This window comes from Capra hircus, chromosome 1, assembly GCF_001704415.2.
Source record: "Capra hircus breed San Clemente chromosome 1, ASM170441v1, whole genome shotgun sequence".
Taxonomy (NCBI): domain Eukaryota; kingdom Metazoa; phylum Chordata; class Mammalia; order Artiodactyla; family Bovidae; genus Capra; species Capra hircus.
In genome coordinates, this window is record NC_030808.1 from 83,466,441 (window position 1) to 83,480,116 (window position 13,676).

Sequence of the window (13,676 nt, forward strand, 5' to 3'; positions counted from 1 at the left end):
AGAATAACTGGATCAGATTTGCATTTCGAGAGGAGCACTTGTTCTGCGAAGCCAACAGAATTATAGACAATACACTTTCCTCTTAGAGCCATATCACCTTGTATGTGCTTCTTCTGAAGGGGCTTTTTTAAACCTCTTTTGAGTCACAGACCCTTTTGAGAATCTGATACACATATTTTTACGGTTCTGTACTCAGAATGATTGAATGGAACTTGATGTAGGTACTGTTTACAAAGATATGGGCAGAATTTAGGAAACCCAATATGGATGGTGAAGCACCCCGGACTAGCAAGAAATAGGGAACAGTTACCACCACTAGGCCTGAAAGACAAATGGGAACTCAAGAAGCACTATAGCTGTGGCTGTAAGAGAGATAGCCCATAAGACCTGTGGCCTTGGGCAGAGGCCACAGCCGGTGGGGAAATATATAGCCCTACTTTTCTCTCCCTCTCAGATTTCCTAGTGGTTCATCTCACTGGCCAAATCCAACTAAAAGCCCATGGGCCTCTAGTGAGCCCATTTGATGGCGACTGTAGAGGTCGGCTTCCTGGGACACAGAGCAGTGTAGAGAAGATGTAATGGGGGAACAAACAAGGAATGCCCAGTATGTATAGCTTTTATGATTAATTTTAAGGGAACACCTTGAAGGATATCCATGGATCCAGGCTAAGATCCTTTGCTCCAAAATGATACATAGCAAACTGTATTCTAGTTATTTATTTTTAATGTCTGTCTTGTTTATTATACTGGAAGCTGCAGTGAGGTAAGAGCCTCACCCACCTCTGTGTTCCTGTGCCTAGCCTGTGCCTCGTATCTTACAGTCCATGTTTGTTGAACAAATGCACAGGCAGGTGGCAAGTGGGCCAAGTACAGTGAGGGCAGCTTGTTGTGGGGTTGTGCCTCAGTCATAGTCTTTCCCTGACTCTTCCTGGTGTGTTTTGGTGTTAAGATATGATCTTAAAGTGGTGTTGGGGGTAGTTAGGATGGTCCCCTTTCCCTAACACAGGGACCCTTCTACTTCCCTACAGAGAGGACAAAGAGAAGGTGCATCTAGCATCTGTGCTATATTGTAGACCCAGGATTTGGCAGCCTCAGATCGTATTCCCAAAGCAGAACGGTCTCATTTAGCTCCACGTCCATTAGCTGCACAAACAAGTTTATCAGGTCAACCAGGGAGACTTGTGGCCACAGATGCCATTTTGGCCAACACCAGCAAATGTTATAGCCACATCTCCCACCAGAAAATGAGTGAAACTTAAAAAACCACTTCCAAGAAATAGGCAGAAACAAGGAGGAAGGAGGAGGCCAGAGAGAAATTTAATTTTAAAACCCAAAATGGACCCTCCAAGTCCCCCAAACCCATCTTTTTCTTCTTTTGGTTTGGAGTAAAATTCTAGATGTTAATATTCAGATATCCTATTCTGTCAGAGAGTTTTATCCACTGAGGAGTAATGACTTGGTTGTCAAAATGAGTATTCTATAGATATAGAAATAATCCTTGTTATATGCATATACACACATTGGTATAGATACATGTATCTCCTTAGTTGGACAGTTGGTTCCAGGCATAGAAACAAGACCCCTAGTATCAATGAGCACACCCACCTCTGATATCTTAGTTTCTAATACCATTCTCCAGTTAAAGAGAACTGGGCTCCTTGGAGAAATGGCCATATCTAAGACTGGGAAAGGAAATGTACAAAATGATCCTAGAGAGGGTTATCAAGATTGCAGAATAGGGGGATGCGAAGTTCAACTCTCCCAAAAAACACATTAAGATTACATCGACACGTGGAACAATTCTCACTGAAAACAAATGAGACTGGTAGAAAGACACTTATACAACCAAAGCTATAAGAAAGATCCATATGGAATTAGGTCAGGACCACACCCCTGGGAGAGGACACAAAAAAGGAGGGGGATTACACAGGCCTTTTAGGGAGTGAGCAATTTGAACCACATATGGGCACCCCAGCCCTGGGATCTGCAACAAGGAAGATGAGTCCCTTTAGTTGGTTTGAAAACTGAAACAAGGTGGATGAAGCACATTGAAATTCCCCAGGATTCTGGCTAGTTTCCTGTGTCTGCACCAATGACTGACTCAGCCCAAGCTAAGTGCTCACTTGGCAGTTCTTGCTCTGTGGTGCAGCTTGACACTAGGGCAAGAGCTGCCACAGCTTTTGGAAGAGTACAGTTGTGGGGGTTGGGGTGTGGAGCTGGCTCAGACCTGGCACAGCACCCAAACTGGGGCGAGGGCTGCCGTTACTGGTGCTCATGGAGGAGGCAGATCCAGAGTAGTCTGAATTCTGACTTATGTGCTGGAACCACTCCAGCACACACCCCAGTCCACACCAGGTGCCCACTCTGACCCCTCTTGTTCCAGCACTGTTTCCCTCTGGGGCAATTCTGGGGAAAGGGGGGAGAGCACACAGAATAGAACCACCTCAGATCCAACTCTCAGGGCCTCTATTCCAGCAATCTGAGATTAGACCCCTCACCCAATAGGGCAGTGATAGCCACTGAGCTGAGGGGAAGTCTGAGTCATACCTGGCTCTGGCTTCAGCCCCTCCATCTCCAGCCCATAACCTACCAAGGTGCTAGCTGCCAGCGCACCCTAAGGAAAGACATGACTTGTGTTCATGTCAGATCCAGCTCTCCCACCAAAGCCACTGGGCACATGCAGACTATCTAGGGATGCTCCCACACAAGGACACCCCTTCAAGACCAGGATAGAGAACTGTTTCACCTAATTTCATAAAGACAGAAAAAGTTAAGCAGAATAAAAAGACAGTAAAAGTTGTTTGTTTCAAATGAAAGAACAAGAAAAAAAAACCTGAAAAAACAACTAATGAAACAGAGATAAATAATTTACCAGATGAATAGTTCAAAGTGTTGGTAATAAGAATGCTAACTGAACTAGGGAAAAGAATAGGTGAACACAGTGGAAATATTAACAAGGAACTAAGAAATATAAAAAAGAACCAGTCAGAACTTAAGAATACAATAACTGAAATGAAAAACACACTAGAAGGAATTAACAGCAGACCAGGTGAAACAGAAGAATACAGAAGTGGTCTGGAAGACAGAATAATGGAAACTACCCAATCAGAATAGCAGAAAGAAAACAAATTTTAAAAATGGAATAGATTAAGGGACCCCTGCAAAGAGTCGGACACGACTGAGCGACTGAACTGAACTGAACTGAACTGGAACAACATTAAGCATACCAGCATTTGCATTATAGAGGCCCCAGAAGGAAAAAAGAGAGAGAGACAGAGGAGTCAAAAATGTATTTGATGAAATTATAGCTGAAAACTTCCCAAACCCGAGGAAGGAAACAGATAACCAGGTACAAGAAGCACAGAGCAGCCCACACCAGATGAACCCAAAGAGACCCACACTAGGTGTAATTAAAATGACAAAAGTTGAAGATAAAGAGAGTTCTAAAGGCAACAAGAGGGGGAGAAAAAAAGAGCTATATACAAGGGAACCCCCATAAGGCTATCAGCTAATTTTTCTGCAGAAACTTTGCAGTCCAGAGTGAGTGGCTATGATATATTTAAAATGCTGAAAGAAAAAAACCTACAATGTATGATACTCTACACAGTACGATTACCTTTTAGAATTAAATGAGAGATAACTTACTAGATGAGCAAAAACTAAAAGAGTTCATCAATACTAAATAAATGTTAAAAGAGATGATCCAGAGTGGAAAGAAAATGCTACAAGTAGTAAGAATCTATAGGAAAGGAAAAATTCCAATAGTAAAAGCAAATATGTAGTGAAGGCTGTGGATGAACCACTTAACTAAGCTGGTAGGAAGATTAAAAGATAAAAAATCATAAAATTAAACATAAGTACAGTGAACAGTGAAGAGATACTCATGAAGATGTAAAATACACACCAAAAACACAAAACATGAGGGAGGGGCAGTAAAAAAGTGTAGCTGTTTTAGAATGTGTTTTAATTTAACTGAGTACCAGTTTGAAACAAATGAATATAGTTACAGATAAACATATATGAACTCCATAATAACCACAAATCAAAACCCACAACAGATATACAAAAATCAGAGAGAGAGGAACACGAGCATACTAAAGAAAATCATGAAACCACGAGTTAAGAAACTAAAAGAAGGAAAGGACAGACAACAGCTACAAAAACCAGAAAACAAGTAACAAAACGGCAGGAAGTACAAAACTATCAATAATTATTTACATGTCAGTGGAATAAATTCTCCAGTCAAAAGACAGAGAATGGCTGATTGGATTAAAAAAGAATACATCTCTATATGTGACTTACAGGAGACTCACTTCAGAGCTAAAGACACACAGACTGAAAGTGAGAGGATGGTAAAAGATATTTTGTACAAATGGAAACAGCAATAAAGAGAAGGTAGTAATATCAGACAAAATGGACTTTAAAACAAAGTCTATAATAAAGGACAAAGAAGAGTATTATTTAATGATAAAGGGATCAATACAAGAATATACAAGGGGTATAACTCTTATTAACATGTATGCACCTAGTATAGGAAAACCTAAATCTATAAAGCAAATATTAACCGACTTAATGGGAAGCTTCCCAGTGGCTCAGTGGTAAATAATTTGCCTGCAATGCAGGAGATGCAGGAGACAGGATCTTCTGACCTGGATCATCTTGTGGATGATCCAGGGAGGTTGCCACATTTGGCAACTGGAAAAAGTAAATTTGTCTTTTCTATGCTGAACCATCTTCTGAGGAAAGAGCAAAGATCCTGAAGTTTGGAATGTTAGCTATGGAACAACTCTTCCCCTAAAGCCTAAGGCCCTGTCAAGGCTGACTTCTGCACTAAAATCTGAGTCTGGCCTCACTCCGTGGAGGATCTGAAGGCAGACCTGAACTGTCCATCCAGTACCCACTGGCCACATGTGGTTAGTGAGCACCTGGAATGCAGCTAGTCTGATTTGAGCTGCATTGTTTAAATACACACTGGATTTTGAACATTTACTTGAAAAAAGAACATAAAATATCTCATTAAAATATAGTTAATTATACAACAGTGATTTACGTTGAAATATTTTGCACAAAGGTGGAAGAAAATATTATTAAAATTGATTTAATTTGTTTCCTTTTATTTTTTAAAATGCAGCTACCAGAAAATCTTGAATTACATGCATGGTCTACATTATATTTCTATTGAAAAGTTTTGATCTAGACCACAGATTGGCAATTTTTTTGAAAAGGACCAAACAGCAAATATTTCAGGCTTTGCAGATTTTCTAGTCTCTGATGAATCTGCCAAACTTGGCTATTTTAGCACAAAAGCAGTCATAGATGATAGATAACACATAAATGAAAGTGAGCAACTGTTTTCTGATAAAACTTGATTTATAAAAATAGGTAGCAATCCCTTATGATTATACAGTGGAGGCGATGAATAGATGTACTCCTTTCCCAATTTTGAATGATGTTCATGTTCATGGAGCATTGTTCCATGTCCAGTTCTAAGTATAAGTTACTTCATGGCAAATATAAGGAGAAATAGTGGAAGCACTGACTGATTTTATTTTCTTGGGCTCCAAAGTCACTGCAGACAGTGACTGCAGCCATGAAATTAAAAGACGATTGCTCCTTGGAAGGAAAGCTATGACAAATCTAGACAGCTTTGCCAACAAAAGTCTATATAGTCAAAGCTATGGTTTGTATCGTTTGTAGTCGTGAGAGTTGGACCATAATGAAGGCTGAGTGCCAAAGAATTGATACTTTCGAATAGTGGTGTTGGAGAAGACTTTTGAGAGTCCCTTGGACAGCAAGGAGATCAAACCAGTCAATCCTAAAGGAAATCAACCCTGGATATTCCATGAGAAGGACTAATGCTGAAGCTGAAACTCCAGTACTTCGCTACCTGATGTGGAGAACTGACTCATTTGAAAAGACCCTGATGCTGGGAAAGATCGTCATTTCCTCCTCCAGGGGATCTTTCTGACAAGATGGATGTCAGAGTCAGCATGACAAAGAGAAAGCTACCCACTTCCTTGACCCACCAGAATTGAAGGGACATCATGCTGAAAGAAACGTATTTCAGCTGGATTCAGACCTTGGGGAAACCCAGGTGAAACAGTTCTGGTTTCTTGTTCTCCTGAATCTCTGCCTTAGGGAACATACTCCCTTGTGAGAACATGTTTGAGTTCCATCTTTCTCCTGGTACTTCATCAGTTTATTTCTTTCCTACTTATATAGAGAGAAGAGGTCTTACAGAATAAAATTTAAATGTATATCCTTTTCATCACACATCCTTGTGGTTCCCTTGATCCTGCCTCAAAATTTAGCTACCCCTTCCCCTATAATACTTGAAGTCTTTTCTCCATGAGGGCCTTTATTCAGGTTACATTTCTCATTTTGGAATCATTCTTTTGTAAGTTGGCATGTGACATCCTTTTCTACCATGAATGGATTTGGCTTAGTGAGTGTTTACCTGCTCAGCATATATTAACTCATAGTCAACAAAAGAGTCTGAAGTACTTGCAGTAACTGGATGCAATCTCAAAAATGACAGAATGATCTCTGTTCATTTCCAAGGCAAACCATTCAGTTTTACAGTAATCCAAGTCTATGCCCTGACCAGTAATGCTGAAGAAGCTGAAATTGTATGGTTCTATGAGATCTTCTAGAACTAACACCCAAAAAAGATGTCCTTTTCATGATAGGGGACTGGAATGCAAAAGTAGGAAGTCAAGCAATACCTGGAGTAACAGGCTAATTTGGCCTTGGAGTATAGAATGAAGCAGGGCAAAGGCTAATACAGTTTTGCCAAGAGAACGCACTGGTCATAGCAAACACCCTCTTCCAACAACACAAGAGAAGACTCTACGCGTGGACATCACCAGATGGTCAACACCGAAATCAGATTGATTATATTCTTTGCAGCCAAAGATGGAGAAGCTCTATACAGTCAGCAAAAACAAGACCGGGAGCTGGCTGTGACTCAGATCATGAACGCCTTATTGCCAAATTCAGACGTAAATTGAAGAAAGTAGGGAAAACCACCTGACCATTAAGGTATGACATAAATCAAATCCCTTATGATTATACAGTGGAAGTGAGAAATAGATTCAAGGGATTATATCTGATACACAGAGTGCCTGAAGAACTATGGACGGAGGTTTGTGACATTGTACAGGAGGCAGGGATCAAGACCATCCCCAAGAAAAAGAAATGCAAAAAGGCCAAATGGTTGTCTGAGGAGGCCTTACAAATAGCCATGATAAGAAGAGAAGTGAAAGGCAAGGGAGAAAAGGAAAGATACACCCATTTGAATGCAGAGTTCCAAAGAATAGCAAGGAGAAATAAGAAAGCCTTCGTCAGTGATCAGTGCAAAGAAATAGAGGAAAACAACAGAATGGGAAAGACTAGAGATCTCTTCAAGAAAATTAGAGATACCAAGGGAATGTTTCATGCAAAGATGGGCACAATAAAGGACAGAAATGGTATGGACCTCACAGAAGCAGAAGATATTAAGAAGAGGTAGCAAGAATACACAGAAGAACTATACAAAAAAGATCTTCATGACCCAGATAATCACAATGGTGTGATCACTCACCTAGAGCCAGACATCCTGGAATGCCAAGTCAAGTGGGTCTTAGGAAGCATCACTATAAACAAAGCTAGTGGAAGCGGTGGAATTCCAGTTGAGCTATTTCAAATCCTGAAAGATGATGCTGTGAAAGTGCTGCACTCAATATACCAGCAAATTTGGAAAACTCAGCAGTGGCCACAGGACTGGAAAGGTCATTTTTCATTCAAAAAGTTTTCATTCCAATCCCAAAGAAAGGCAATGCCAAAGAACGCTCAACTACCTCACAATTGCACTCATCTCACACACTAGCAAAGTAATGCTCAAAATTCTCCAAGCCAGGCTTCAACAGTACATGAACCATGAACTTCCAGATGTTCAAGGTGGATTTAGAAAAAGCAGAGGAACCAGAGATCAAATTGCCAACATCTGTTGGATCATTGAAAAAGCGAGAGAATTTCAGAAAAGCATCTCCTTCTGCTTTATTGACTATGCCGAAGCCTTTGACTATGTGGATCACAACAAACTGTGGAAAATTCTTTGAGAGATAGGAATACCAGACCACCTGACCTGCCTCCTGAGAAATCTGTATGCAGGTGAGGAAGCAGCAGTTAGAACTGGACATGGAACAACAGACTGGTTCCAAATCGGGAAAGGAGTACGTCAAGTCTGTATATTGTCACCCTGCTTATTTAACTTATATGCAGAGTACATCATGAGAAATGCTGGACTGGATGAAGCACAAGCTGGAATCAAGATTGCTGGAAGAAATATTAATAACCTCAGATATGCAGATATGCCATATGCCACCCTTATGGTAGAAAGCGAAGAACTAAAGAGCCTCTTGATGAAAGTGAAAGAGGAGAATGAAAAAGTTGGCTTAAAGCTCAACATTCAGCAAACTAAGATCATGGCATCTGGTCCCATCACTTCATGGCAAATAGATGGGGAAACAGTGGAAACAGTGGCTGACTTTATTTTTGGGGGCTCCAAAATCACTGCAGATGGTGACTGCAGCCATGAAATTAAAAGACACTTGCTCCTTGGAAGAAAAGTTATGGTCAATCTAGGCAGCATATTCAAAAGCAGAGACATTACTTTGCCAACCAAGGTCCATCTAGTCAAAGCTTTGGTTTTTCCAATAGTCATGTATGGATGTGAAAGTTGGACTAGAAAGAAAGCTGAGTGCCAAATAATTGATGCTTTTGAACTGTCTTATTGGAGACGACTCTTGCGAGTCCCTTGGACTGCAAGGAGATCCAACCTGTCCATCCTAAATTAAATCAGTCCTGAATATTCATTGGAAGGACTGATTTTGAAGCTGAAACTACAATTCTTTGGCCACCTCATGCAAAGAACTGACTCATTTGAAAAGACCCTGATGCTGGGAAAGATTGAAGGTGGGAGGATAAGGGGATGACAGAGGATGAGATGGTTGGATAGCATCACCGACTCAATGGGCATGAGTTTGAGTAAGCTCTGGGAGTTGTTGATATTGACAGGGAAGCCTGGCCTGCTGCAGTCCATCAGGTGGCAAAGAGTCGGACATGACTGAGTGACTGAACTGAGCTGAACTGAACTGAACCACTCGGTGCCTGGCAGTGTTCCAGGTGCTGGAGATACAGTGGTGAAAAGAATACAGCCGCTGACAGTCAAGTGGGAGGTACAGGCTCTTAGAAGCACAATTCTGTACAAGGCAAGATATGCAATGACCTGCATATGGATGCTCAGAGAAGAGGGGAAGATGGGAGAAAGGGAATGCCTCCTGTTCTCAGATTCAGTACAGAGCCACCAGCTCATGATCTACTTTTTGTTCTCATAGGCTAAAGCCCAGAAAGTCTTGCAGAAGCTGAGCGACGTGCAGGAAATATTTCACAAGAGACAAATGAGTCTGATGAAACTGGCAGCCAGACAGACTCGCCCAGTGCAACCCGTGGCCCCCCGTCCTGAGTCCTCCCCAAAATGGGTGTCACCAAAAATCAGCCAGCCCTCCACCTTGGGTGAGTTATTTGGGGAAGGAAGTTTTGTGGCTTTATGTTTCACCCATGCTCATGAGGATTTAGATTATGCTTGTTTAAGATGCATAATGGTCACTGTTTCAACAGATATTATATAAGATATGGAATAGTACAGGCATTGAAGACTTATAAATTTATGTAATATTGAATGCCTGGATGCCAGGAGAAGTTCACAGTCTAGTAGAAGAACAATATAAATGCATGAAGAGCATTAGCATAAAATAAGCTTCATTAAAAACCTTTAAAAGGCCAACAAGATTCTGTTAGCAAAAGAGTGGTAAAATTGGTTCTTTGAAAAAAATAAAAAGATGAGCCCTTACATCAATCCTCCATGGTCTTGATTACTATAGCCTACTAATAAGACTTGAGATTAGGTAGTATAAGTCTTCCAACTTTGTTATTTTTCAAGATTGTTTCGGCTATTTTAGGTCCTCTTCATTTCCATATAAATTGTAAAATCACCTTTCAGTTTCTTCTGGGATGAATATGTAGATCACTGAATGAGTATATAGTTCAGTTTGGGGAGAACTTTTATCTCACCAATGTTGAATCTCTCAGCTTATAAATGTTATAATGTTCCATTTATTTAGGTCTTCTTTAATTTTCCTCAACAATATAGTAGTTTTGAGTGTAAAGATCTTAGATATGTCATGTTTTTAAAAAGCCGTATGATAAATGGAATTTACCATATATAACTATTATCAATAGGAATATATTTCTGTATAGAAATGTAATCATATCATCTGTAAATAAGGACAATTTTACTTCTGTTTTAGTCTTTATGCTTTTTTTCCCCTTGCCCTATGATAATGGCTGGAACATTTAATAGAACATTGAATAGAAGTGGTAAGATCAGACATCCATGATTTTTCCCAATTTGTAGGGAAAAAACTTATTGTTCACCTTGAAGTATATGTTAGCAGTAAGTTTTTCACAGACGTACTTTATGAGATTGAGAAAGTTCCCTTCTATTCCAGTTTGTTAAGAGTTTTATCATGAATGATCGTTGGATTTTTCAGATGCTCTGTTTGGTGCATATAGTTAGTTACTAGTAGTTGCTCACTGGAGAAGGCAATGGCACCCCACTCCAGTACTCTTGCCTAGAAAATCCCATGGATGGAGGAGCCTGGTGGGCTGCAGTCCACGGGGTCGCGAAGAGTCAGACATGACTGAGCGACTTTACTTTCACTTTTCACTTTCATGCATTGGAGAAGGAAATGGAAACCCACTCCAGTGTTCTTGCCTGGAGAATCCCAGGGACGGGGGAGCCTGGTGGGGTGCCATCTATGGGGTCACACAGAGTCGGACACGACTGAAGCGACTTAGCAGCAGCAGCAGTTGCTCAGTAGTGTCCTACTCTTTGCGACCACATGGACTATGGCCCTCCAGGCTCCTCTATCCATGGAATTCTCCAGGCAAGAATACTGGAGTGATTTGCCATTTCCTTCTCCAGGAGATCTTCCCAACCTAGGGACTGAAATTGCCTCACTTATGTCTCCTGCATTGGCAGGCACGTTCTTGACCACTAGTGTCACGTGGGAAGCGCTATGTATGATTTTTCTCCTTTATTGGTTTATATGGTGGATTACAGTGATTTATTTTTATAAGTTAAAACAATCATGCATTCTAGGTAAACACTGTTGGATATTTTTATATAATATATATAATTTGTTACCACATGTATTTTGAAACTGTTATTAAGCATACACAGATTCATAATTATTTTATCTTGAAGATATATTGGCCCTTTTATAATGATGAAATATCACTCTTTCCCTTCTTATCTTTAGTAATAGGCCCTATATTGAAGTCTACTTTGTCAGATATTAATATTGCCATTCCAGCTTTTTATGCTTAATGTTTACATGATACACTTTTTCCATTCTTCTATTTCTGACTTTATTTTTAAAGTATATTTCTTATAGACAGCTTTACTTGGGTCTCCCCTTTTAAAAACATTATGTTAACTTCTATCTTCTAATTAGTGTTTAATTGATTTTACATAATATGTAATTATTGATATAGTTGGATTTAGAGCTACTATTTCATTATTTCTTCTCTATTTGTCTCATATTTTTTTTATTCCTCTTATCTCCTTTCCTGACTTTTTTCAGGTTAGCCATTTTTTTAGTATTCTGTTTTAATTCCTCTACTGACTTTTTACATACATACACACATACCTTTTTGCATTGTTTTTCCCCCAGTGTTTCTTCTAGGTATTACCATGTGTGTCCCTAATTTCTCACAATCTACTTTGAGTTAATATTGTAGCACATTGTATAAATACAGGAAATTTGTAACAGTATAGTTGCATATGCCATTTAATCATCTTCTGTGCTATTCTCATCCTAAATATTACGTCAATATATGTTACATACCCCAATATTGTGTTATAATTTTTGCTTTAAACAGGCATATATCTTTCAACAAAATTTGGAGAAAGGACAAAAAAAAGGAACAAATATATAGACAATTTTATATTTACTCTCTATTCATCATTTCTGATGTTCTTTATTCCTTATTGAATTACCATCCTGTATTTTGTCTCTTCTGGCTGAAATCCTTCCTTTGGCATTTCTTGTTTTACAGGTCTGTTTGCAACAAATTCTTTCAGGTTTTATTTATCTGAAGATTATGGTGTCTTTTGGTAACTCTCCATTTAATACAATTTACAGTCCCCTGTCTCCTACCACATATTAAGCTTTTTAGAATTAAAAAGTTAATAACAGTTTAGTGTTATAACTTTAGTGTTTAGTTCACTAAATTCAAAGTTTTGTAAATTTCTTTCCAAAATTTTTCCACACACACACACATGTACACTCAGACACACTTATGCATGCACACCCCAGATACACACAGACATGCACACACAGAGACGTCTTTCTTGGATGGTTGGAAACAGGGCTTGGTTCTCCTGACCTCTTATATAGGTCACTTTCCCAAAACTAATTATACTCCTTTATATGACTTTGCTTCCCTCATTATTATTATTATTATTATTTGGATTTCCCTCATTATTTTAAAGGACATATATTTGTTACAAATAAACAAAGCACAATGATAGATTGTTTCTCAGCTTTTCAAACACAAGACTTCACAGTAATTAATGATCCTAGGATCCACAGATCTTTGGCACGTCTGAACAGGTGCTGTGGACTTTGGTCAGGCGACTTGCTTATTTTGTATAATGCTCCTGTGCTTTTGTTTTGGAGATTAACCACTGAGTGTGGTTTCTAGCTGGCTGATAACAGGATTTTCAAACACATTCATCTGATTCCTTAGTAACTGAGTCCATGCCGTGATAAAGTATTATATTTCACAGTGGAAGGAACATGGTCAGGGCCACTTAGAGGTGGGAGCTGGAATCTCAGCTCTGACTCTTGGTAGCCAAGTGTCTTGGGTACTTTGAACCTCTCTGAAGTACACAAGGAACCTGAAAACATTCTTTTGTGGCTATGTGTGCCCATTTATGTCTGATTCTTTGCGACCTCGTGGGCTGCAGCCAGTCAGACTCCTCTGTCCATGGAGTTTTCTAGGCAGGAATACTGGAGTGGTTTGCCATTTCCTACTCCTGGGGATCTTGCCAACACAGGGATTGAACTTGCATCTTCTGTGTCTCTTGCATTGGCAGACGGATTCTTTACCACCGTAAAGAATTACCTGGGAAGCCCCTTTCGGTGGCTATAATAGTAGCTAAAATATACTGAGTGCTTACCAAGACCTAAACACTTTGTGCATATTAAATCACTAAGGCCTCATACATACATACATACTGTTCAGTTCAGTTCAGTAGCTCAGTCATGTCCGACTCTTTGTGACCCCATGAATCGCAGCACGCCAGGCCTCCCTGTCCATCACTAACTCCTGGAGTCCACCCAAACTCATGTGTATCGAGTCGGTGATGCCATCCAGCCATCTCATCCTCTGTCATCCCCTTCTCCTCCTGCCCACAATCCCTCCCAGCATCAGATCTTTTCCAGTGAGTCAACTCTTTGCATGAGGTGGCCAAAGTACTTAAGTTTCAGCTTTAGCATCACTCCTTCCAAAGAATACACAGGACTGATCTCCTTTAGAATGGACTGGTTGGATCTCCTTGCAGTCCA

General features: G+C 39.9%; 1 protein-coding gene across 1 annotated transcript in view; it reads left to right on the forward strand.

Annotated features, from left to right (window-relative positions):
• The window catches only part of MCF2L2 (MCF.2 cell line derived transforming sequence-like 2), a 280,616-nt gene that overhangs the window by 133,242 nt on the left and 133,698 nt on the right, over window positions 1-13,676 (forward strand). Inside the window, exon 13 of the mRNA XM_018047459.1 lies at window positions 9,378-9,555. Within this exon, the coding sequence (XP_017902948.1) occupies window positions 9,378-9,555 (178 nt within the window). The remainder of the gene's footprint in view (window positions 1-9,377; window positions 9,556-13,676) is intronic.